The sequence below is a fragment of the Perca fluviatilis genome, chromosome 23, assembly GCF_010015445.1.
Source record: "Perca fluviatilis chromosome 23, GENO_Pfluv_1.0, whole genome shotgun sequence".
In the NCBI taxonomy this organism is placed as follows: domain Eukaryota; kingdom Metazoa; phylum Chordata; class Actinopteri; order Perciformes; family Percidae; genus Perca; species Perca fluviatilis.
The window spans coordinates 25,768,496-25,793,944 of NC_053134.1; the positions used below are offsets into that span (position 1 = coordinate 25,768,496).

The 25,449-nt window shown below is 45.6% G+C and overlaps 1 protein-coding gene across 1 annotated transcript; it reads left to right on the plus strand.

The window, feature by feature from the left end:
- Positions 1-241: 241 nt before the first annotated feature.
- dera (deoxyribose-phosphate aldolase (putative)) lies at positions 242-11,120 on the plus strand. The gene is made up of 9 exons (XM_039792221.1): positions 242-420; positions 3,044-3,141; positions 5,093-5,240; positions 6,288-6,383; positions 6,507-6,641; positions 7,018-7,146; positions 9,558-9,670; positions 10,544-10,693; positions 10,847-11,120. Exons 1-9 carry the CDS (start codon positions 390-392, stop codon positions 10,901-10,903), a joined length of 957 nt encoding a protein of 318 aa, XP_039648155.1. The 5' UTR covers positions 242-389; the 3' UTR covers positions 10,904-11,120.
- The last annotated feature ends 14,329 nt before the right edge of the window (positions 11,121-25,449 follow it).

Genomic DNA, 25,449 nt, shown 5'->3' on the forward strand with positions numbered 1-25,449 from the left:
TGATGGTACACACTGTACATTAGGTGGCGGTATGCACCTAGAAGTTGTTTGCAATCCGCCATTAAAGAAGAAGAAGAAGCAGCAGCAGCAGCAGCAGCAGCAGAAGAAGAAGAAGAAGAAGCAGCAGCAGCAGCAGCAGCAGCAGCAGCAGAAGAAGAAGAAGAAGAAGAAGCAGCAGCAGCAGCAGCAGCAGCAGAAGAAGAAGAAGAAGAAGAAGAAGCAGCAGCAGCAGCAGCAGCAGCAGCAGCAGCAGCAGCAGCAGCAGCAGAAGAAGAAGAAGAAGCAGCAGAGTGTTGACCATAGACAGTATATAAGAAGGTGTTGACAGGTCTCTCGGCTGAAGGTGGCTGTAACATGTGCCTGTGATTAGATCCTATCAGTTCTTCAACATGTCTGCCAGGAACCCGGGGATGAAGCTCGGTAAGGACCGTTAGCATTCTTTCCGTGACGTTCACGTTAACCTAATGTTACTGTCACCTTCCATACACATGTGGACGTCTCACGTTAACGTTGTTCGCTCTGGCTTATTACCACAACTTTTCATTTTACCAGCATTATGTAACGTTTATTTATTTAGTCATTCCTAAAACAAACAACTCCTTGGCCTGTTTTATAGAAAGAGGTTTTCATTCACAACAACAGTCAGGAAAGGGAGCTAACGCTAAGCTAACCCTAACTCGTGACACTTTAATAAGTAACGTATTGTAGGTAACTGACCCGCGGAACATGCTGGAACACACACACAGTGGCAAATACATAGTTATATAACGTAACGCTACAGCGTCATATTTCTCTTGCTAACTTATTACTGTAACGTATATTCTGTTAAATATTATGGGAGAGAGCTGTGAATCAGTCAGACGGTGACAGCTGGCTTTAGTCTTACTTATATATATATTAGACATATTTGAATCATCTTTGACATGCTCTGATGAAAAGAAGACATGATTTACACATGTCAGCAGTGGGGCTGTGCTCCATTAAAGAAATTCTTAGTCGACTAACACTCATTCAATTGTATCGACTAATCGATTAGTTGATTTAATCGACAGATCTGTAAATATGAGTTTCTCCGCAAAGAGTCATGCAAAAGCACCACTTTAATTCTTGTGTTTACCAGAGATGTGCTCGTACGTTTCTTGGAAATAAGTCATTCAGCATGAAAAAATCATAAAACATGACTAATGGACTAAAGAAATCTAAGTTGACTAAGACCAAAACCACCGATTAGTCCACTAAGAGGGAGCAGCCCTAGTCAGCAGTATCTGGAATTCTGTACACTGATTGAACATAGTCTGACTTATTATTATTATTATTATTATTATTATTATTATTATTATTATAGCTATCAGTATCACATTCTGTAAGTTATTAGCATACACTGTTTCACTTCTATGTCGGACTGTACCTTTTCTGTTAAAGACTGGCCTGTATCTGGGCTAGCTGCTGATTGTCAAACATTAAATATAATATATGCAGTACACCAGATGACAGCTGCCAAAAACATTCTCCAAATCCTAGATTCTAATTGCTTTGCATGCACATATCATTTCCTGAATGCTTTTGTATAGTAAATGCCTAACGTCTTAGAGAGTTGTGTCAGCCTTTTGGGAAATGCTCCTGTTTGCCTTTCCCTTTCCCAGAGTTCCATGAGAAATCCCTGTCATCCTGGAACATGTTTAACGTAGCATAGCACAAAGACTGGAGATACCGACCCTATGGCGTAGCCTGACGGACACCTAGGCCTGGACCATTAATCAAAAATGTATCGACATCGAAATTCTGAAGCTGTTATCGATGTATTTTTCCCATGACGATAATTTATTTCTGTTGATAGGCCTACTTTCTACTTAAAAACATTCTACCGTGTGTGCAGGGTCCGAAATGAACACTCGCCAGTCGCCAAATAAGGGGGGCGGGCTGACACGCGCACACACACAAACACTGACGCACACACCAGACACCAGCCACTACCGTTTACTGATAGCTAGCATTTAACTCAGGCTAATTCATTAGCTAGTAAGTGGCCATTTTTGGCAGCCAGCCTTCCAAAAGAAAGCACAATGAAATTAAATGTTAACCCATCATTAACTGTTGACCGAGTCTCAGTGCACCCGTCAGGGAGGCTCTGATACACTTCCCACACTCCGTGTCCGGACAGTTGTAGGCTTGTACCGGTGATGATGTCCTGTGAATTGTCGGACACACGCAGCCACTTTCCTGAAACCGCTTGCGGGACTGACACAAGTCCACAGCTGCCCGCGGCGTGTATGTCCGAGCCTGTCTCCAGCGCCTCCACCTGCAGGTTTACTCACGGACGGCCAATTTAAATCGCCGGTCCTCATCAACATAGTTTCATGTGTCCCGCAGCTCTCCACAAGCAGAAAAAAAGAGGAGCTTAAAACGCAACTTGCTGGTTCAAAGTTAGGACTAACAAGTTAATTAGCAGAGGTAAAATGTGCTAATAATCGTGATTTTGATTTGATCGTGATTCCCCCGACTCATTTTCTGGTTCTCCTTCTCCATAAACATGAGATCAAGGAGAGGGTTAAGTTATCCTGCTCCAGATTTCCCACCGTGGTCGCGAGACACTTTGGTTCTCTCACTATGACTCTAGAGTCACTACTCGCTCTGAAGATAATCACCATCACTCTCTCTCTCTCACTCACTCCTCACTCACTCACTCACTCACTCACTCACTCACTCACTCACTCACTCACTCACTCACACACACACACATACGCGCTGGCTACTCTGAGATCGACGCACACACCAACAAGTATAAACTTCAGGCCACTTATGTAGGCTACGGAGAAAGTTCTGTGCGGAGCCTCCGCAGAACCATAAATCAAGCTTTAGTGCTAAGCTAGGCTAAACACACTGTGGGGGAGGGTCTAAAGTGGATACATCAACATAAAAGTCAGTTTTCTCATCTGATCTAACTGTGAGACGGTTTAATAATTGCAATGTTTTTCTGATTATACTTTCTCTATTTTTAACGACTCATTTTGTTTCTTCCATTTTCCCTGGTCCTGGGCGTCAGACCTGGGCTGGATCTCTAAAGTGAGAGTGAACACACACGCCGTCCTGAAGAGAGCTCAGACCATCCAGGGACACAAGACCCCCAAGAAACAGTGGCAGGTCCATCTTTCGTCTGTGTGTGTGTGTTGTGTGTGTGGAGAATACTTACTAAGCATGCATCTGACTTCCTGTTGCCAGAGGGGGGGCACTATGACTAGTTGTATATGAAGTTAGGGGCAGATGGGACGTGGACTAGGGCTGGGCGATATGGAAAAAATCCAATATCACGATATTTTTGACCCAATACCTCTATCGATATTGCAGCGATATTGTAGGGTTGACAATTGGTGCTTAAAAAAAATATTTACACAATGAGATTTTTGATAAATAATCATCAGTAATGTGTATATAATGTCTAAGTGGGTAAAGGCAAATATAACAGCTACAACAGTCTGGTAAGTTCAGAAAAGTACATCACTTTACTGTAATGCAGCCTTTAAAACCAGGAAAAGACAACACTAATGTCATATCACGATATCCAAAATCTAAGACGATATCCAGTCTCATATCACGATATCGATATAATATCGATATATTGCCCAGCTCTAACGTGGACGTGTTATTATGGATCTCGCGTAACTTCTAGGCAAGTCCCGCCCTACAAAGCAGCTTGATTGGTTGGGGTTAAGCATTGACCTCGAGTGGTTAAGGTTAGGATAGCCGATTGGTCAGGGGATAGGACCTGAAGAAATCGCGTTACGTTCCCTTGCCTAATTGGATTTACGTAGGTTTCTGAATATTTTCGGGACTTCTCTCTCTTACGTTTACCCTCTCCCGCTGGGGCAGGTGCCTCTGGAGCAGCCGTGACACTCCCGTCACCTGCGGCCTCGGACGAGGTGGACGGAGTAACATTAGCGTTAGGGTTCAGTGTTCGAGGCCTTATTGTTACAAAGTGATCCATTATTATACAAACCTAACTCAGTAGTCAAGTCTATTTGCTTTCCAGCTTTTTATTTATTGGCGGCTAACATTAGCGTCTTCTTCTTCTTGTTTTTTTAAAGGTGGTATCCTAATTGCCCATGGTATCATGAGAATCATTTTGTGTTATTGTTTTAAGTAGGATAGCTTATTATTTCCTATTAATGCTTTAAGCATTGTCAATATTTTTCTCCCCCACCAAAAAAACCCACATACTTTTTTTTTTTTAATGACAATTTTAAATCAATTCAATTTTTGGGGACCCCCTGCAGTACCACCACGGACCCCCTAGGGTTCGCGGACCCCCGGTTGAAGATCACTGGTTTAGGGTATGGCTCCAAGAGGCTTTTTTGTAAGTTTGGACATGATGATCACACATCACCCCTGTCCTTCAACAACTTCACTGGCTCCCTGTACAACAGCGCATCCATTACAAAGTTCTACTCATCACCTACAAAGCTCTCAATAATCTGGCCCCTCCATACCTCACAGACCTCTTACAGCACCATCGCCCCTCCAGACGCCTTCGCTCAGCTGACTTAAACCTCCTCAAACCCATCACCAAATCAAACCACCGAACTTTGGGGGACCGATCCTTTGCAATAGCTGCCCCCACGCTCTGGAACTCACTCCCCATCCACATCAGAAACACGGACTCAATGAATACCTATAAACAAACTGCTCAAAACTCATTTGTTTCAATTGGCCTATCCATAATTTACAATAATCACTCATCTTGTTTGTTTGTTTGCTTCTTTCTTTCTTTCTTTTGTTTGTAAAGCGTCTTTGAGTTCCATGTAAAGCGCTATATAAAACTTATGTATTATTATTATTATTATTATGATGGGCCCTGATTAGGAGTGGGTAGGACGTATAAAGTCACAGAAAATGGTATGTTGAATTGGAAACATTGCTCACAAATGTCTATTACAGGGGACCAAGTCTTAACAGTGTTTTATTTATGTGTGTGTGTGTGTGTGTGTGTGTGTGTGTGTGTGTGTGTGTGTGTGTGTGTGTGTGTGTGTGTAATAAAGACATGTGAGCTGGTTTGCCAGCAGAGAGATGGAGCTGTGCTGTTGTGTTTGTGGTGCAGGCGGCCTGGCTGCTGAAGGCTGTCACATGTATCGACCTGACAACTCTTGCTGGAGACGATACACCGTCCAACGTCCACCGGCTGTGTCTGAAAGCCATCCAGCCGGTCCCATACCACCTGCTCAACAAGATGGACATGCACGACCAAGGTGTGCTGCCAGAGACATGTAGGCCAGCGCCAGCCACTGCAGCTGGACGTCCTGTTAACACCGGTCACTGGGGTGGCCCACTGGGATTGTTATGCAAACTTCAGGGAGAATTAACAACAAATAATCACTCAATACATTCTTAATTAATTAATCAATTATTTGGTATGAGATGTCCAGAAGTAGTAAAAAACAGATCTGATCTCATTTTTCAGTTCATTATGATATAAAATAGGGAAAAGCATACCACTTTTATTTGCTTGAGAAATGATTATAACCATTTAATCTGCTTTTCATTGACTAACTGATTAATTGATTGATTGTTTCAGATATACATAGCATAGTACAGCCTAGAGCCCAACTGATATATATCGGCCCGCCGATAAATCGGTCGGGCTCAAATTTTTTGTTATTGTGTTTTTGTTCAAAGGACTTTATATCTTAAGTTTGTATTTTTTACATTTTATTTATCAGAACTTTAATATATTTTGATGTTACACTGTTCTGTTGTGACAATAAAACAAACCAGTTTATTTTTAAACTGCATTATCATTATTTTAGTGAGGACTCATACATAACTACAAATAACTAATCTTAGGGTAATCTGTTTTTTTTGTTACGCATTTCTGGATTTATTTTTTATTTTTTTAAATATCAGCCAATATATCGGAATATAGGATTTTGAAATCACCAAATATTTGTATCTATCGGCCGTAAAAATCCTTCATCGGTCGGGCTCTAGTACAGACATAATACAAGTTAATTTGAGTCTTATTTTTATAGAGTTAATCTCAGTAATAAGGAGTTAAAAGCTCTGGGAACATGGTGACATCAGGGCAAACCGGTCAGGCATGTTAAGAAAGGGGAGCAGTCAGACGATCTGACAGGCCGCTGGGGTTAATCACACTTTTATAGACCAGACAGAGGTGGACAGGGAAATGTCCTCTTTTGTTCAGCATCCCAGACTGTCTGCTCAGACTTGGATTCAACCTGCAGAGGGCGACACAGACCACTTCATCCCCGTCTCTCTGGTTTCTGGCTGTGTTTCAGGAGTAACTACTGCAGCTGTGTGTGTGTATCCGTCTCGGGTGGCTGATGCCGTTAAATCACTGAAAGCAGCCAACTCCAGCCTCGCTGTGGCCTCAGGTAGGTCACCCGACGCTTGAGTCACAGCGACAGGAAGCGTCTGCTGCCGGAGTGGCATGAATGGTGAGCTGAAATGCGTTTTGTAGAACATTAATAAGACTTGTGTTCTCCCTGGTCTCCCAGTGGCCACTGGTTTCCCAGCAGGCCAGACACCACTGGAGACCCGGCTGCAGGAAGTCCGCTTGGCGGTGGCTGACGGTGCCACAGAGATCGACATCGTCATCAACAGGACGCTGGCGCTCACTGGACAGTGGGAAGGTACGCTGAGACCTCAAGACGACAAGGAAAGATCACTCAGGCTGTGTCCTGTTTTAAGATTTGTTTTTACTTTTAAATTTGGCATTTTATGTCAATCACCCATCATTACAGAGGGAAATACAAACTCATGGCAATGCCTGGTTCCCTCATACTAGTCCAAAAAGTTAGTCTGTCCTCCCAGTGTAGCTCTAGGTGACCCTAAAGAACAAATAGTACTCAGGTCTTTACAGTGGTTAGTGTCCTTTGGTGTGTGGCCAACCGTTGAAAGAGTTCTAGAAGGTTCAGCCTGTGTTCTGCTGACGGGCTGACCTTTTGTTCCCATTTTGATCACAGATGAAGTGTGTTTAGTAAAGGTTTCCTTTTCTCCCCCTGACAGCCATGTACGAGGAGGTGCGTCAGTTCCGGGAGGCCTGCGGGGACGCCCACATGAAGACCATCCTGGCTGTGGGAGAGCTGGGCACCTTCACCAATGTGTACAAGGTCAGCCTGGTAGCCATGATGGCCGGTGAGTCTGCCTGTCATGGTCAGTGGTTGTATCCCCTTATGGCAAGAAAATGTGCATTTCAAGGGCAAGTTGCCATGATCTTTTACAATGAACAAAGATTTTAGCATTTTGGCTTTATTTAGTTTTTAACCTTAATTTATTCAGGGGGTGTTCACTGAGAGGAAGCCTCTCTTTTATAGGAACGCCCTGATCACATTCACACAAGAACGCATTCATGGCTGACTTATTCTCCTCTGAGAGTGAGATCAGAAGTTATCGGTCTGTGAGTTTGGAGATATTTCCCTGCAGCAGTAAACTAACTGATCTTGGATACATGTTTCCACAGTGTGCTGTAATATAACAGTTGCCATATGTGTGTGTGACTATGAGCCATGTCAAGGTGACACCCTGCAGATGTAACACATCTCGTGCTGCCATCAGGAAATATGTTGGGCATAATCACAACAGAAGTTCTATTTATGCACGCAGAATAACAGGCTCAGGAACTGCTCGCATTTCAGTCACGCTATACAGTATGTGTATGAATGCAAGCCAAAGTGCAATTTTTACGTCTCCTTTCCTTCGGTTTTACACATGTAACTACAGTGATTGTGTGCCGGGCTCTGAGCACTGCCAAAGCACGGGTGACCTCCACTCGATACTGAGCCTGATCACATCCTGTGTAGACACATGGGCCGCTGTCTGAAAGCCTCTTCTTCTCCTCCATCAGCAGCTGGAGCTGAAGTAGAGTTTTGGTCTCTGTGCTGAAACTCGGTAAACTGTGATGAGGTCCATGATATCAGTGGCTGAGCCGGCTCCACAGTTTCAGTCTGGTTCCTGAAAGGCAGGCTGCCACCATGCGTGTGTTTTCATGTGACATAAAGAGGTTTTAAAAGGTTTAAAGACTGTAAAAGGCTTGGTGTAATTCCTGCGGTCTTCCAGCTTGTGGCGCTGCTGCTTAGCCTTTTCTTTTGCAAGGCTCTCTCACACACACACACACACACACACACACACACACACACACACACAACAACAACACACACACACACACACACACACACACGCGCTTAACTAGCCATCACATAATAAGCCGATTAGAGAACCAAATTGTCAGGGGCTCTGATAGAGATCATTATTAAAATGCATTGCTTTTGTCGACACACTCGCTCCTTAATCTCCCCTTGTTCCTATGAATTGCATATGAGATTCCTGAAATTGAATGATAATTTCACCTATTAATCTCTGATGCAGGCTATTTTACTCTGCTGTTCCCCGCCAGTATCCCCCTGCCCACGCAAATGAATAGAGCTTCATTACCGCCACCCGCATTTAATAACCGTTATCCATTATCTGGTAATTAAGACTCCCCATAACGAATCTTAAGGATTATGCCAGTTTGAGGAAGAGGGGAAAGAGGCTGAAAGAAAGACCTGACTGGAAAAACACATAGAACATGTCTTTAATGAACTGGAAAATGTTCATCTTGTTCTGTTCAGTAATGAACAGTCATTATACAGCAAGGCAGAAGGGATGGTTTTTTTCCCCTGCAGCTCGCAGTTTGTGGGTAATCTATTAAAGAGTGTCATTTAATCTTCTATTTTTATCAGGAAAGCTGATAAAACATAATTGTCTGTGAAGGAAGGGAAGGAAAAATGAATGATTTAATTGATGAGCGTGCAGCTGCCCTCATCAGCAGCATATGTTCCTGTCTGTCCTCAGACTGTCAGAGTAATGTCCTCTCTGTCCTCGGCCAGGTCAGTCTGTCAGAGTAATGTCCCGTCTGTCCTCAGCCAGGTCAGTCTGTCAGAGAAATGTCCCGTCTGTCCTCAGCCAGGTCAGTCTGTCAGAGAAATGTCCCGTCTGTCCTCAGCCAGGTCAGTCTGTCAGAGTAATGTCCCGTCTGTCCTCAGCCAGGTCAGTCTGTCAGAGTAATGTCCCGTCTGTCCTCAGCCAGGTCAGTCTGTCAGAGAAATGTCCCGTCTGTCCTCAGCCAGGTCAGTCTGTCAGAGAAATGTCCTGCTCGTCCTCAGCCAGGTTCAGTCTGTCAAAAAAATTCCGTCTTCGTCAGTCCGGTCAGATCCGTCCGCCAGTCATCCTCTCCAGTTCGTCTGTCAGAACGCCCTTGGCCTCGTTAGATCCGGCTGCAGTAATGTCCTCTGTCCTCGCTGAGACCGGCTATCTGAGTAATGTCCTTTCTGTCCTCTGTTAGATCCGCTTTCAGTATGTCCTCTGTTCCTAAGCAGAGAAATGTCCATCTTCTCTGTTCCAGCTGTCAAAAATAGTCCTGTCCGTCAGGCGCAACTGTCAGTGTATACAGTCTGCTGTGAAAATCCGGCTGAAGTAACGTCCTGTACAGCAGACTGGTGGACTAAATTGGAAAAAGGGGAGAGTTGCGGGGTAAAAAGCACATGTCACCTGTTTTACCCTGACAGGTTCGGACTTCATCAAGACGTCCACAGGAAAGGAGTCCGTCAACGCCACTTACCCTGTCGCCATAGTGATGGTGAGGGCCATCCGGGACTACTTCTTGTGTACAGGCCATAAGGTACAGTACACGTATTTCTGCCTTTGTGTACCACTTCTTTGCCAGCAACATAGTTCCTTTCAGTAAGTCATCTACAGTCTAGTTCTTCTTCCTGTTGGATTCATACAATAAGTGAGTCCCCTCTGCTGCCCACGCATTAGACCGCGTCATGCTGTTACACATTTAGCATGGCAGGAGGTGGATGAAAAAGCAGACACTGAAAGAGTCAACCAAAGTGTTTCCTTCATCAAAGAGGATGGTCTGAAATATGTCATTACTTTAGACCAGCAGTGTGACTGTCACCAACATTATACAGTGATTGGTTTTTATTTTAGTAAAAGATGTTTAGCCAACATAAGGACTTGCCTGACATGAACATGACCTTATTTAACCTGCTTCAAACAAATGTCAAATTCTCTGAAATTGATGTAATGATCTTGTAATGTGTGCACCCTGTCACACATCTGACTGTAGTGTAGTGTCGTGTCAGGAGATCTGCTGGGAACACTAAACTCCACAACAATTAAAGTACAAAAAAACAGAGGTATTCTAAAACATAGACCACCTGAGAATTAAAAACCATAATAGGCAGAGTGTCTTTCCAATGCTAATGTAGGGATTAACGAGTGTGGATGGATATATAAACCAGAATTATTGATCTTTTAACGTCAAACTAACTAATGCAAAGAGTTCAGGCAATGCTCTGTACAACTGATCCAGAATCAGCAGCCAGGAGCAACCTTCTCAGTAGTCGAGTCAATTCAGAGTCCAACAGATCCGAGACCAAGACGAGCGCAAGAGTTCAGAAAAGTGGACTTGAGGCGAAAAACTACATGTCACCATGTTCTGATGTGTGTGTGTCTCATGTGACAGAGGTGTTTGTGTGTCCCTCAGGTGGGCTTTAAGCCAGCGGGGGGGATCCGCACGGCTCACGAGTCTCTGCTGTGGCTCACGCTGATCAAAGAGGAGCTGGGACACGATTGGCTCTGCCCGCACCTTTTCCGCCTCGGAGCCAGCAGCCTATTGGCTGACATCGAGAGGCAGGTGGGGGCCACACACACACACACACACACACACACACACACACACACACACACACACACACACACACACACACACACACACTCTACTATTTCTATAGCTGACTTTTCTGCATATGTGATTTTTTTTTTTTTTCATTTGTTCTTGTCTGGACAGATCTACCATCATGTGACTGGACAGTATGCGGCCTATCATGAGCTGCCTATGGCCTGAAGCTGTGACTTCCTGTTTTAATGACCAATCAGAACCTCAGACTCACCACACAAGCCTGACAGTGTTGTTCAGTGCTTTAACTGAACTGACTGGGACCAATGTCTGTGACACAACGAGAACGGCTTCTTCAGAAGCATATTACTGTACTACATTATACACTTGTCACAGTATTTTGTTACACAATAAACAGTGTGTCATGTTCGGCAGTCATTGTGAAGGATGTGTTAAACCTCATTTGTGAGTGAAGCAGGAAAAACTAGTGATTTAGATCAATTTGTCCTTCAAATCCAGATACAGTATTTTTAAATCTGGTCCTTCCTGATCTTTCACAAAATAAAATATGCATCTGCAAAAATAACTTAACCGACGGCTGTTGTCACCACTTCTACCCAGTTACAATCTTTAACACAGGACTGTATTGCAGAGCAGAGATATCGCCACCCAGATTACATTAAAAACAGGGATACAGTTTAGAAAAGCGTGCACCTTAGAGCTGTGCATATGCCTTTGTTCTCATATTTGGAAAAACAAAGTGATAAATGAAGGGATTACTCCTGTGTTCATGCTGCTGTGTGATTCCGACCTGTCCCAGCGATGTGTGCTGAATCTCTTATGGATGTTTCTTTGCTCTTAATTTCATTAGCGGGGAGCTTGGCCAACTGAAGAGCGCCGAGGATTAATCAGGGGGGGGTTAAACGAGTTTAAAAGATCTTATTGAACAGCTCACAAATTTGAGGCTTCATTTGAAGACGGAAAACTTTCTTCTTCCTTTTCTTCTTTTAATGAAGATATCACAGGCCTCGACCTCGACTGGAACAGAGGATAAATGAGTGAATTAATAAGGGGGGGGAGAGAGATGTGAGCTTTTGGGGGGAAATGTGGGATTAAATGGTGGGAGAGGGTTGTCTCCAGGACAGTGGTGGAAGGCTGGGAATGAGGCCATGCTCTGTAGGAAGGGTAGCTGGCTGTTTGACACGGTCACATACACAACTTTCAATGTTATTCTGCAGAATAAGTATATATTATTAATAATAAGCCTGCGCTCTCCTGAAACTTTGAAATACATTTGTATTTAAAGGTCCAATGTGCAGGAATATCTCCCATCTAGCGTTGAGATCATATATCGCAATCAATTCTCTCGCACCACGCAGTTCAAAGTAGGTATTACAGCTACGGTAGCCTCCACGCTTCAAAAAGCCGCTCTCTTGCTCTTTACAATCTCCTTTTTTTTTTTTTTTCTTGGCGAAGAAGAAGAAGAAAACTCCTTTTCCTGAAATTTGGATTTTGAATACGTGTGGTCCTCCATGTTTCCTTCTTCAAACTTGCCGGGGGCCGGGAAGCTACGATACCCATTAGCAGCATTAGCAGCAGCTGTGAGTTTATCATGTGACAGAGCTAACGTATTTCAAGATGCCGCATGAATATGGAGTGTCTACCCAAGGGGGTAAGCCTCTCCCCGGAAACACGTAGCTCCTATGGCGCCATTTTGATGCTACCAAGCCATCACCTTCCGCTAGCATCCCATTAACTCCTGTTCATTTTGGCGCCACTTTGACAGCGAATAACTTTACATCTGAAGAGTTTAAAGACTCTATTTGTCCACTGTTTATTTCTAAAGAAACACGACAATGTATAAAAGGCTCCATTACCTTGTAGCTCACGTTATGGCTCCGTAGCAGACGCTTTTATAAAAATAGGCTAACGATAGTGTCATAACCACGAGACTTACTGTCACACAGTAGAGGAATTACCGTATAGTACAGGAGAAGCTCACAGGCAGTTTGGACTCACATTAGCTGTTTAAGTTTAATTACTAATGGTAACTAGCATGTTAGTGATCAGTAATTAGCCTGTGCCTATGTTATCTCCTTACATTTACCTACGCTCTCCGTCTCTGTAAGATTGGGAATGATTGAGATTTCTCTTGGCACAGCTACCAGAAGACTAGAGATGGTCCGATACCACTTTTTTGCTTCCCGATACCGATTCCGATACCTGAACTTGTGTATCGGCCGATACCGAGTACCGATCCGATACCAGCGTGTCATATATTTCATTATGTTTTAACATCTGTATACTACTATCTCTGTATGGATGTGATATGATTTCTTTCTTTGTTGTCGGTCTGGCTCAGGTTAAACTCTTTGTGAAACATGAACAAACGCAAACAAGGAATGCCCCAGAACTTTCTTTTATAGTTTTAATGAAAAAGAACATAAATAAACTACTTTAACGTAGATTTTCTTTAGGGCTTCATTACGTGGTATCGGATCGGTGCATAAACTCCAGTACTTCCCGATACCGATACCAGCGTTTTAGGCAGTATCGGAGCCGATACCGATACTGGTATCGGTATCGGAACATCTCTACAGAAGACTTCACACTTTCAGACAGGTTGCTCACGTCACATCTACGTCTTCAAGCTCAGTTGGAGGCTGTTCAGTAACGCTCAGCCAGCACCGGGAAAGAGACTTCAGATATCCTTCACTGGTCTCGTACAGAGACACGGGACCTGGTGCTCCAGTTTATATATGTCTATGTGTCTACCCCAGTTCATGTAAATGCAAATGTAAAATTTCAAGCCAATAGGAATACTTGGAATTGATGGTGGAGGTAAATATTCATGAAAAACGACAAGTTTGTTTTTTATATTTTAATAATGAACAACTAAACACGTTACACACTGGACCTTTACGTTTGTGTGCTGCTCGCTCTACGTTCCTCAGTTCAACAAAAAACAATCTCATTCAACTACTGGACACAATTTGCTGTGTATATCTTTAAACTCCCAAAGATTTGTAATTATGTATGTATGTATGTATGTATGTATGTACAGTATGTATGTTTGAAAACTGGTTGGATTTCCCTGAGGCCCACGCTGTGATATTGCCCAGTCCCACGGCTCTTTGTTCATGTTCATGCCTCTAAGAGGATGAAAGCCTAAATTCTGGACATTAGGAAAGTGAAATGAAAAGTGGTTAAAAGCTCTGTAAAAAGAATGCAAGTGGGCTTTTTTAGTTTGTTTTAGGCCAATTACTATTTCCATGGTTTAAAATACACTTTCATGCTCAGGATCCAAGATGTAGTAAAGCGCCTTCTGTAAGTAGCCTTCCATCACTGCTGTTAAAGCTCTTAGGGGCAGAGATAAATCAACAACGCAGACTTCTTTTCTTGTTGATTCTCCTTATCATTTGCACTAAAGGAACTTGTTCCAAAGTGTGGCAGGTGTTTTATCTGTAAACAGCACAGATGTTTGGCCTACAGGTGTGGTTAATGAAGCCGTAGCAGGTCTCACTGCCACCGTGGGTCAGCCTCGGCGCTAACCACAGCCAAGACTGGCCGTTCACAACCGCTATTTATTTTCTCAACGCTCACACGTTTACAACAAGAAATCGCACGCGCCGTGACCGTGCGCCTCTGGTTGCCCTGGTAACTCATGCACAGTCTAGCACGCTACTGCATATGAAGGGAGAGTGTAATTAGTGCAACAAGAATCAGCTGAGACAGTTAACTCAACTGCACTGCTCTCCTGATCTATCCTCACACCTGTCTCACTGCACCTGATTGCAGGCCATGCCCACCTACACACACACACACACACACACACACACACACACACACACACACACACACTGATGTTAGGATAAGATAATAAGATGAGAAAAACTTTGTCTGTCACGAGATATTTGTCTTTGACAGGGCAGACTCAAATGACACAGAATGCATATAAGAACATAAAGAAACATACAAACGTGTGCAAAATGCAAAAACAGTGCAAGAAGAGGCCCGAATGGAGCCGTTTGATGCCCTCTATGTCTGGCTGTTCAGTGTGCTGATGGCAGTCGGGATGAAGGATTTTTGTATATGTTTTTCCATGCAAACGGGACTCTGTAGCATCACCCTGATGGCAGTAACTGAAAGGATGGATGAAGGGGGTGGGTGGGATCCTGTGTGATTATAGTGGCTTTCCTGAGTGCTGGTACTGACCGGCTGTGGAGTTCTGTTAGAGGGGGTGTTTCGGGGGGGGGCCAGTTATCTAGCTGGCCTGATTTATTATTCAGGCCAGCAAGATAATTCAAGGTTCATAGTTCAAAGAATGATGCAAACTGTTGACTTTACGGCAAAAATAGTTTGTCTTTTTGTCCCCCCCCAGGCCCCCTCTCTGTGTGAGCAGGGATGATGGAGTCACCTGTTGTCGGCTCTTGATGGATTAATCCCATTTACGTACCGGCATGTAGATCATCTCAAATCTGGACCATCGGGCAGCACATTGCCACCTGATAAGACAGAGGCACTGGAACACACACACACACACACACACACACACAAATAATGTAATAATAATGTGCTCAGTAAAAAAAAAAAATTTTCTCCATTTTCCTGGCATAAAAAAAAAAACTTTACTTGAAGGTATCTACATATGAGTGACATGACACTGTCATGAATGAGTCATAAACATAAGACAGTCAAACATTTATGACATAACGTTTCTTTTAGTAAGTGTCAATCGGTTTTTGTCCTGACAAGTTAGGGTTATGTAAGAGAAAGATAAGATACCTCGATGATTCCCCCCGCTTCGTCCGACGACTGGGGGTTAGAGTCAGGGTTAGGGTTCATGTGTTCATGACAGTGTCATGTCAGTCTTATGTAGATACTACATAGTGTTACCAAAAAAAACTCCATGCATGGCAAGTATGCATTTAGTTTCTAATGTTCAGGACTGATGAGAAGATCATTTTCATCTCAATCATTTGATGGTAGCTGAGTCTGCATATGTATTTTGCCATCACCCAACAAAAAGCTTGTGTGCCGCGGAGACACGATGGACTCTTGTTCCACTTTGACCACAGCGGTTAGGACAACATGAACTTGTTGGACCAGTGTCCAACTGTGAAATGGACAGCGTGTTATTTAACAGGGCACGGGTCTGTTTGCACTTTGGTTCTCTGAGGTTCCCGTTGGTTTGGATGAAACAAGCAGCAGCCGTCGCTGATCCAGGCGCTCACACCTGACAGGTCGGCTCGCTCCGATTGATTGCTTTGCTGTTGTTTAATTCATCAGTGTTTCTTTAGCCTGCAGCAGGTGTGAAAATAATCAACACGTTGTGAGCCCCCAACAGCCCACACACACACACACACACACACACACTTCATGATGGAGAAAAGATGGCCTGGCGGGGGACAGTGGCAGTAATGGCTGGACCATCCATTACGAGTCCCAGCTGTGATCCGTCATGCTGTTTGTGGCTGCAGAAGACGCTACACATGCTTTTATTAATGTCGCGGGACGCAGCGCTGCTATTGGTCGTCACGGCAGAGGAGGGATGCCAGCGTGTGTGACCGATGTTTCTCATGTCCAGTGGGTGAAGTATCGCTTTCCAACGGAATAAGAATATTATATATATATATATATATATATATATATATATAAACATACGTGTATATACAACTATATCTATCTATCTATCTATCTATCTATCTATCTATCTATCTATCTATCTATATACACATACGTGTATATACAACTATATCTATCTATCTATCTATCTATCTATATACACATATATACATACAGTATGTAAATACACAATCGGATACATATTTTATATATGTAAAAAAAGATAAAAGCCATTCTAAAATGAATAAACCAGCACTAGTTTGATTGATATTCCTTGGACAGGACGAAAAACAAGATTAAGTAAAATACATAAAATCTGAGATATGTTTTTTTCAAATGAACCATTTATATGTTCTACTGTATATCATGACATGAATATATTTGTATATGCTGCTACAGATAGCATCTACAAACAAGCCAATCAGAATACGACATGAATGCAACATACACCGGCCGGTTCAACATTTTGTCTGTGCCACTTTTGAAAAGCTTAGCAAACGGTGTTGAAAATACTTGATTGGAGGGCTTTTTGAAAGTATGTATTTAAAAATGAAACAGGAGAAATGAAATGAAATACCGGGTGCATGTGCGCAGGCAGAGGTCAGCGTGTGCATGTGCACATCATTAGCCTCTACATCACACTGCATTGTTTTCCCATCAGAAGCCATCTGAGGCCTGCTGGACTGGTGTGTGTTGAACTTGGCTGCATCTTTAAGCCACTATCCACACAGGCTTTGATCACAGATGACTGAACAGCTCTCCGTCACTAACACGGCCAGCGTGTGCTCAAATAGCCGAGCAGAGCCCTGATTCAAGGCTGGGCAGCTGGAACTCAAAAAAGGAGAATAATTGGCCCTCAGACAGCGATGAAATTAATGATAGAATTAGAGCAGCCTTTGGTTTCCTCTGAGGCCCAAACAGGTAGTGATAGGTGATACCGGGAGACTTCACTCGTGTCAGTCTGAAGCTTCTGATCCCACGCACTCGCTCAGGCTCATTTTCCCATGGTGCACCCTGCCTTTGACGCTGACCTTGGTTGGAGGCGCCCTTGTGCTGAGAGAAGAGATGGAATACATGTTTGAAAGATCAAAACAGTCCTGGCTCACCTGTCTCCGCGCAGGTTTTAAAGCCCATGTTCATTAGAGAAGTTGATGAGCAGTGGTTGAGCTCAGCTCCCAGACGCACCGGTGCCCTGCACCAAAATGACACCGTTTACTAACTGGTATCTACTGTACACGACTGACTCCGTAGCAATGCTTTATTCAGCCCAGAATGCTGGGACGAGGTGTAGTGGGCTATGTCAATGTATGCACCAAACACCGATACGTGTCAGCTGTTCCCCAGATGTTGGAATGATAATCTTTGAACTAAATTGGACCAGGAGCTGTTTGGGTCCACTGAGGACAGTATTTCACATGTGACCCGTTCACACCATATGGGCGTTTTCACACCTATAGTTTGTGATAGTGGAAAATCATTTCTTATGCATATTCTTTTATGTCTTTTATGATACTAGTTGTTATTCTAGATAATCATGGTAATGGGCTGTATGTGCAAGTGAAGACTTTAGTGAGAAATGATGACAGCTGGACGTGTGTGTGTGTGTGTGTGTGTGTGCACGCGTGTGTTTGCGCGTGTGCTTGCGCGTGTGTGCAAGTGTATGTGTGTGTGTGCGTGCTTGCGCGTGTGTGCAAGTGTATATGTGTGTGTGCATGTATGTGTGAGTGCGTGTGTGTGTGCGAATGTGTGTGTGTGTGTCTCAGAGTGCCGTGTTTAGAAAGCTCTCCCTGTGTGTGTGTGTGTGTGTGTGTGTGTGTGTGCGCATATGTTGGTGTTTGTGTGTGTGTTAAGGGAATGTAAGGGCGGGAATAGCATATGGATTATTTATTAATATCAATATTTGTTCTTGTATCTGTTTTTATGACTGTTTTGTGTATCTTTGTGTATCTGCACCTTGACCACCTGAATCCAGTTTACCTTGACCACCTGGACCATGGAAATGAACAATAATGTATCAGGTTAGTTTTATTACATAAGGAATGGAAACCAACGCCTGAAGGTATGAAACACAACTCTGATTTTAAAGTTATACAGCATCCTTTGAAAAATGTTCAGCAGTAAAAACAAGTGTGCATTGAATCATAAGAACATGATATAATGCTGGTAACTCCAGACACAAAAGGCTTTCTGAGTTGGGCTGTAATGCAACATGTCTCAGGTGGGCCCGCGTCGGTTTCAAACTTCATTCTAAAGTCCTCCAGCAAGAATCTGAAATTCAGAAAAAGAGTTGATGCATTTATTTATTCAGCCATGTTTACTCCCATTCATTCCCCCTCCAGGATATGGCTGTGTCTGTGTGGGCGCTTCCCTGAGGGAGGGGGGGGGGGGGGCTGAAGCTTCTTTTAAAGCTCCAGCCTTTCTTCTCATTGGATGCTTGTGTGGGACCACTGCTGGGGAGACTTCACAGCGCCTTCCTGTGGCAACAGAGAGGCTTCCTTATCTATTTTGGATGATACCGCCGCACACCATGAAAGCCCCCCCCAGCCCGGGTGGAGAGCCCAGGTACAGAGGCCAGACAGGTGCTAGGATCTCAGGGAAAGAGGAGAAAGGTGGGGAGGAGGGCTGCACCAGAAACACTCAGAAGTTACATAGTAGTTGGGAACTTCTGCAACCCCAAAAACTCTGAATGTGAAGCCGCCTACATCGAAACTCTTGCTTTTCACTAACTCTGCTCTCCAAATCTTACTCCTGACTTGAGCTGTTTCGAATGAAATCAGTTCCTAGATCCCTCGACGGGGAATAATCTACATGCAGCTCAAGGTTTTGGTCAATAGCATAACCGCTGTGAAGCACAAGGCCCCACTGAGACACCGAGGTATTTGATTCATGGCCTAGTAATGGAAATCTGAAGAAATCTCTGTCAAGTAACCACGGACAGAATAATTGTTTGCAATGGGAACTCTCCACGGAGTCCTCCGAACTCATTCGGAGGCTTTGAAGTGAGCGCTGACATTGGAGAGAGAGAGTCAAGGGCGGGAAGGGGATGAGGGGCTTCTCAAATGAAGAAAGATGGAGGTGCGTTCACCTCAGAAATTATAAGCAGCGCTTTCAGGGGATGAGGGGGGTTTGGTGGAATATCTATCTGCACTTGAGGGGATCATTAAAAATGAAACAAGTTTGTTTGTAAAGGGGGGTGGTGAGGTGGTCTGAAGATTCAGCAGAGAACAGTGTCATTCCCTTCAACACAGCCCAGTGGCAGAACACAACGCAGCTCCTCCATTATGAACCACCATCAGAACTCTGGTAACATTAAAAACTTGGAATTTGTTATCAATGCTTTGCCCCCCCCCCACGCAGCATGCAACACATAACGTGTGATGCTGATTGCCTTGTTGTGGTCAGGAGCTTGCTCTGGCTCCCTGTGCATGCTGGGAGAAACAGCTGGGAGGCTGATTAGGACTGGACTGGCCTTCAGCAGCGCTTACAGTGAGCTCTCCTGCTCTATTACTCAGCCACTCATCCCCAGAATTATTACCATATTAAAAATCATAATAAAAACTTTGTTTACAGATGCGCTGTGCTCTAATATGAAGTGGTACACTGCAAAATAGAATTGTTCTGTCTAATAGAGTCTTAAAATAATCCAGAGTCTAATACAAATCAACTTGTTCCAAGAATTTTAAGTGTAATTTTAAGGTGTATTGTCCACTTCTTGACCTGTAGTGGTATCTAGCAACAATCTTATTATGTCTTCTTTCAACATGCTGACACTCTCGCTAAATTTACATCGCTGTGTTTTGGTTTATAAAAGGAATATCTTCTGCTACGTTTCCCCCTCTCATTCCCCCTGCTCTGGCGTTTCCCCCCTCTCATTCCCCCTGCTCTGGTGTTTCCCCCCTCTCATTCCCCCTGCTCTGGTGTTTCCCCCCTCTCATTCCCCCTGCTCTGGTGTTTCCCCCCTCTCATTCCCCCTGCTCTGGTGTTTCCCCCTCTCATTCCCCCTGCTCTGGTGTTTCCCCCTCTCATTCCCCCTGCTCTGGTGTTTCCCCCCTCTCATTCCCCTGCTCTGGTGTTTCCCCTCCTCTCATTCCCCCTGCTCTGGTGTTTCCCCCTCTCATTCCCCCTGCTCTGGCGTTTCCCCCTCTCATTCCCCCTGCTCTGGGGGCCTTCCCTCTCATTCCCCTACTCTGGTGTTTCCCCCTCCCATTTCCTCCTGCTCTGGCGTTTGCCTTCCCATTCCCCCTGCCTATGCCGTTTCCCCTCCTCATTCCCCCTGCTCGGGTGTTTCCCCCTCTCATTCCCCCTGCTCTGCGCGTTGCCGTTGCCCTCCTCATTCCCCCCTGCTCTGGTGTTTCCCCCTCTCATTCCCCCCTGCTCTGGCGTTTGCCCTCTTTCTTCCCCCTGCTCTGGTGTTTCCCCTCTCATTCCCCCCTGCTCTGGTGTTTCCCCCTCTCATTCCCCCCTGCTCTGGCGTTTGCCCCTCTCATTCCCCCTGCTCTGATGTTTCCCCCTCTCATTAACCCCCTCTCTGGCCTTTCCGAGCCCTTAAACCAGAGACATTTGGAAACCCTTCTGACCCGTTTTGGTTGTGTTACAGTCTCAGACCTTTGGCAGATCTGACGCCAACGTTTCTCCTCCTGATTGGGTCTCATCGGTCATGATGTCTCGTTCTCTGAGACTAAAGCTACGAACGTTACCATGGCAACTACCAGCAGCGGGCGGAGTCTCCCCGCTGCCTCCTGTTTATGCCCAGTATACCAGAATGATGATGAGATATGATGTTTGGGAGTGTTAGTTTAACATATCTAAAAAAAAACAAATAAAAACAAATCACAAAAAAAAGTTGTAGTTCTTGTTCCCTCATAAGACATTTTCATGAACTTCAAATTGTTTTTGCATCAATTCACCAAAACCTTAGGATACCATTTAAAATTTGAACCACAAATGTTTGAGGAACAGTTTTTTATTTTGTTGCTTTCTGAGAATGAGATGAGAAGATGGATGTCAGTCCCACGTCTGCGTGTCTAGTACACAGCTGGAGGCAGGACGGGGTTAGCCTAGCTTAGCATAAAGAATGGCAGCAGGGGGAAACAGCTAGTCTCGATCAGTATGCGGTTCACAAATACGTCTCATCATGGATGCCATTTCTTCATGCCAGAAAAACAAAGACCCAATCAGTACCACATGGTATGCGAGGATAAGACTGCACAGATGTGTCTTGGATATGTACGTTCTGGATTGTGAGGAAAAGTAATTTCAAAAACTCAACCATGGCCTTCTGGGACTCCAGAGAACTGCAGAGAAAGTGTACCAATTTGGCAAAATAAATCAAATCACTTCCCGTAAAAAGAAATCTTCAGGGCTGAATATGGAGGAGTAATTCATGCAAATGAATGACCTCTATAGTGCTACGCATACACGCATTTAAACAGCAGCAATGTGCTTTTCTTGAAACTGCTTTTTTTGTACTATATTGTGGTGTTGTAATATAGCCCATACTTGCTATGATGAAGTATTATTTAGTGAATAATCAAACAACCAATAAATAAGGTCAATGGAACTGCTTTAAAGGGGAACTATGCTTTTTTTTTTAGCTTAATTTACCTTAACTGAACAGCTTCGGAGTCATTGGAATGGTTACATGACTTTTTTTCGGGTTGAATGGTGGTCGTCTCACTCCCCCCTAGCGCCTGTGAGCGGAAAAACCCCCCTTGCAACTTTCGCCCGGCTAGCCGGCGGCCTCAGCGTCAGGAAGTATGGCGTGATATCAGGTCTCGCCATGTAACGGATTGCTTCACAGCACTGCACCCATTCAGGAACCGGTAGCGATGGAGTTTTCCACACTATGGTCTGGCTGAGCCGGATAAAAAGAAGCAGAAAGCTCGGAAAGCATCGTCGGGGGAACAGAGAGAGGAAGCAGCAGACTGACCAAGAGAGGAGTCAGACACAAGGAAACATAGGAGCTGTAGGGGGGGCTCTATAGAGAAACCTGTAGGGGGCTGGGCTCTATAGAGAAACCTGTAGGGGGAGCTCTATAGAGAAACCTGTAGGGGGAGCTCTATAGGAAACCTGGGGGGGGGCTCTATAGAGAAACCTGTAGGGGGCTCTATAGAGAAACCTGTAGGGGGGGCTCTATAGAGAAACCTGTAGGGGGGCTCTATAGAGAAACCTGTAGGGGGCTCTATAGAGAAACCCTGTAGGGGGGCTCTATAGAGAAACCTGTAGGGGGGCTCTATAGAGAAACCTGTAGGGGGGGCTCTATAGAGAAACCTGCAGGGGGGCTCTATAGAGAAACCTGTAGGGGGCTCTATAGAGAAACCTGTGGGGGGCTCTATAGAGAAACCTGTAGGGGGCTATAGGGGCTCTATAGAGAAACCTGTAGGGGGCTCTATAGAGAAACCTGTAGGGGGCTCTATAGAGAAACCTGTAGGGGGGCTCTATAGAGAAACCTGTAGGGGAGCTCTATAGAGAAACCTGTAGGGGGGCTCTATAGAGAAACCTGTAGGGGGGGCTCTATAGAGAAACCTGTAGGGGCTATATAGAGAAACCTGTAGGGGGAGTTCTATAGAGAAACCTGTAGGGGGGGCTCTATAGAGAAACCTGTAGGGGGGGCTCTATAGAGAAACCTGTAGGGGGAATCCTATAGAGAAACCTGTAGGGGAGTTCTAGTAGAGAAACCTGTAGGGGGGCTCTATAGAGAAACCTGTAGGGGGAGCTCTATGAGAAACCTGTAGGGGGGCTCTATAGAGAAACCTGTAGGGGGGCTCTATAGAGAAACCTGTAGGGGGAGCTCTATAGAGAAACCTGTAGGGGGGAGGGGCTCTATAGAGAAACCTGTAGGGGAGGCTTTATAGAGAAACCTGTAGGGGGCTCTATAGAGAAACCCGGTGGGGAGGGGCCTCTTTAGAGAAACCTGTGGGGGCTCTATAGAGAAACCTGTGGGGGGGCTCTATAGAGAAACCTGTGGGGGGGCTCTATAGAGAAACCTGTAGGGGGCTCTATAGAGAAACCTGTAGGGGGGCTCTATAGAGAGACCTGTAGAGGGGCTCTATAGAGAAACCTGTAGGGGAGCTCTATAGAGAAACCTGTAGGGGGGGGGCTCTATAGAGAAACCTGTAGGGGGGGGCTCTATAGAGAAACCTGTAGGGGGGCTTTATAGAGAAGCCTGTAGGGGGCTGCTAAGAGAAACCTGTAGGGGAGGGGCTCTATAGAGAAACCTGTAGGGGGCTTATAGAGAAACCTGTAGGGGGCTTTGAGAAACCTGTAGGGGGGGCGCTCTATAGAGAAACCTGTGGGGGGGCTCTATAGAGAAACCTGTAGGGAGCTCTATAGAGAAACCTGTAGGGGGAGCTCTATAGAGAAACCTGTAGGGGGCGGCCTATAGAGAAACCTGTAGGGGAGCTCTATAGAGAAACCCTGTAGGGGGCTATATAGAGAAAACCTGTGAGGGGGGCTCTATAGAGAAACCGTCATAAGAAACCCAGGGCCCCAGAGAAACCCGGAGGAAACCCCAGGAGAAAACCCCGAGAAAACCGTGCCCCAGAGAAACCGGAGCCGAAGAGAAAACCCTTGGCCCCAGAGAAACCCAGGAGAAAACAAACCCCACCCAGAAACCGAGAAACCCTGGAGAAACCCAGAAAACCCCAGGAAACCCAGGAGAAACCCAGGCAAAACCCAGGGAAACGGGAGAAACCCCAGAGGAAACCAGAGAAAACCCCTGTGGCCGAGAAAACCGGAGCCCCAGGAGGAAACCCCTGGGAGGAAACCCAGGGAGGAGAACCCCAGGGGAGAAAACCCAGGGCCGGACAGGAGAAACCCGGACCCCAGAAAAACCCTGTAGGGAGCCCAAACAGAACCCAACCAGAACCAGCCCCAGAGAAACCCAGGAGGAAACCCAGAGAAACCCCAGGAGGAAACCCCAGGACAGAGAAACCCAGAGAAACCCTGAGGAACCCAGGAGAAAACCCTGGGCCCCAGGAGAAACCCAGAGAAACCCAGCCGAGAGAGAAACCCAGGGCCCCAGAGAAACCCAGGAAACCCCAGAGCCGAGAAACCCAGGGAGCCAGGAGAAACCTGGCAGGGGACCAGAGAACCCAGGGACCCAGAGAGAAACCCAGGGAAACCCAGAGAGAAACCCAGGGAAACCCCAGAGAAACCCAGAGAAACCCCAGGGACCCCAAGGAGAACGGACCGCCAGAGAAACCCAGGAGACACAGAGAGAGAGAAACCCCAGAAGAGGAAACGGAGGACCCGAGGAGAAAACCCTGTGGAAAGCCGGCAGGAGAAAACCCTGTGGGACCCCAGAGAAAACCCAGAGAAACCCCAGGGGACCCAGGAGAAACCCTGTGGCCCCAGGAGAAACCCAGGCCCGAGAAACCCGGGAGGAAACCCAGGGCCCCAAAACCCAGGAAACGAGGAGAAACGGACAGAGAAACCCGACCGCAGAGAAACGCAGGAGAAACCCAGAGAAACCAGAGAAAACCCTTGCAGAGAAACCCAGAGAAACGTAAACCCTTAGGAGAAACCCAGGAAACCCAGAAACCCCAGAGAAACCCAGGGCCCCAGGAGAAACCCAGGAGGAAACCGCAGAGAAACCCCAGAGAAACCCCAGGGACCCAAAAAAACCCAGGAAAGAGGAAACCCCAGGGGCAGGAGAAACCCCAGGGACCCCAGGAGAAACCCAGGAAAGAGAAACCGTGGGGACCCCCAGAAACCTGTGGGGCAGGAGAAAACCTGAGGGGACCCAGGAGAAAACCCCAGGGACGTAGAGGAAACCCGGGGACCCAGAGGAAACCTAGGGGGAGGAGAAACGGGGACAAGGAAAGGAACGAGAGGGGGGGGGTAGAGAAACCCAGGGGGGGGGCTTATAGAGAAACCTGTAGGGGGAGCTAGAGAAACTGGGGAGGCAGTGGGAGGAAAGAGAAAGGGGGGAAAGGAGAAACTGTGGGGGGGGGGAAGGGGGAGAAAATGGGGGGGGAAGAAAAACCTGGAGGAAGGAAATGGGGGGGGTGAGAAATGGGGGAGAGGGGGAGAGAAGAGAGGGGGACTCCATAGAGAAACCTGTAGGGGAGCCCCAGAGAAACCTGTGGGGGCGTATAGAGAAACCTGTGAGGGGAGTCCATAGAGAAACCTAGGGGAGCCCTATAGAG

Coding starts and splice junctions, on each gene's coding strand:
- dera (XM_039792221.1), top strand. CDS start 390: ATGTCTGCCAGGAACCCGGGGATGAAGCTCG. Junction 3,142..5,092: donor CCCCCAAGAAACAGTGGCAG/GTCCATCTTTCG, acceptor TTTGTGGTGCAG/GCGGCCTGGCTGCTGAAGGC. Junction 6,384..6,506: donor CAGCCTCGCTGTGGCCTCAG/GTAGGTCACCCG, acceptor CTGGTCTCCCAG/TGGCCACTGGTTTCCCAGCA.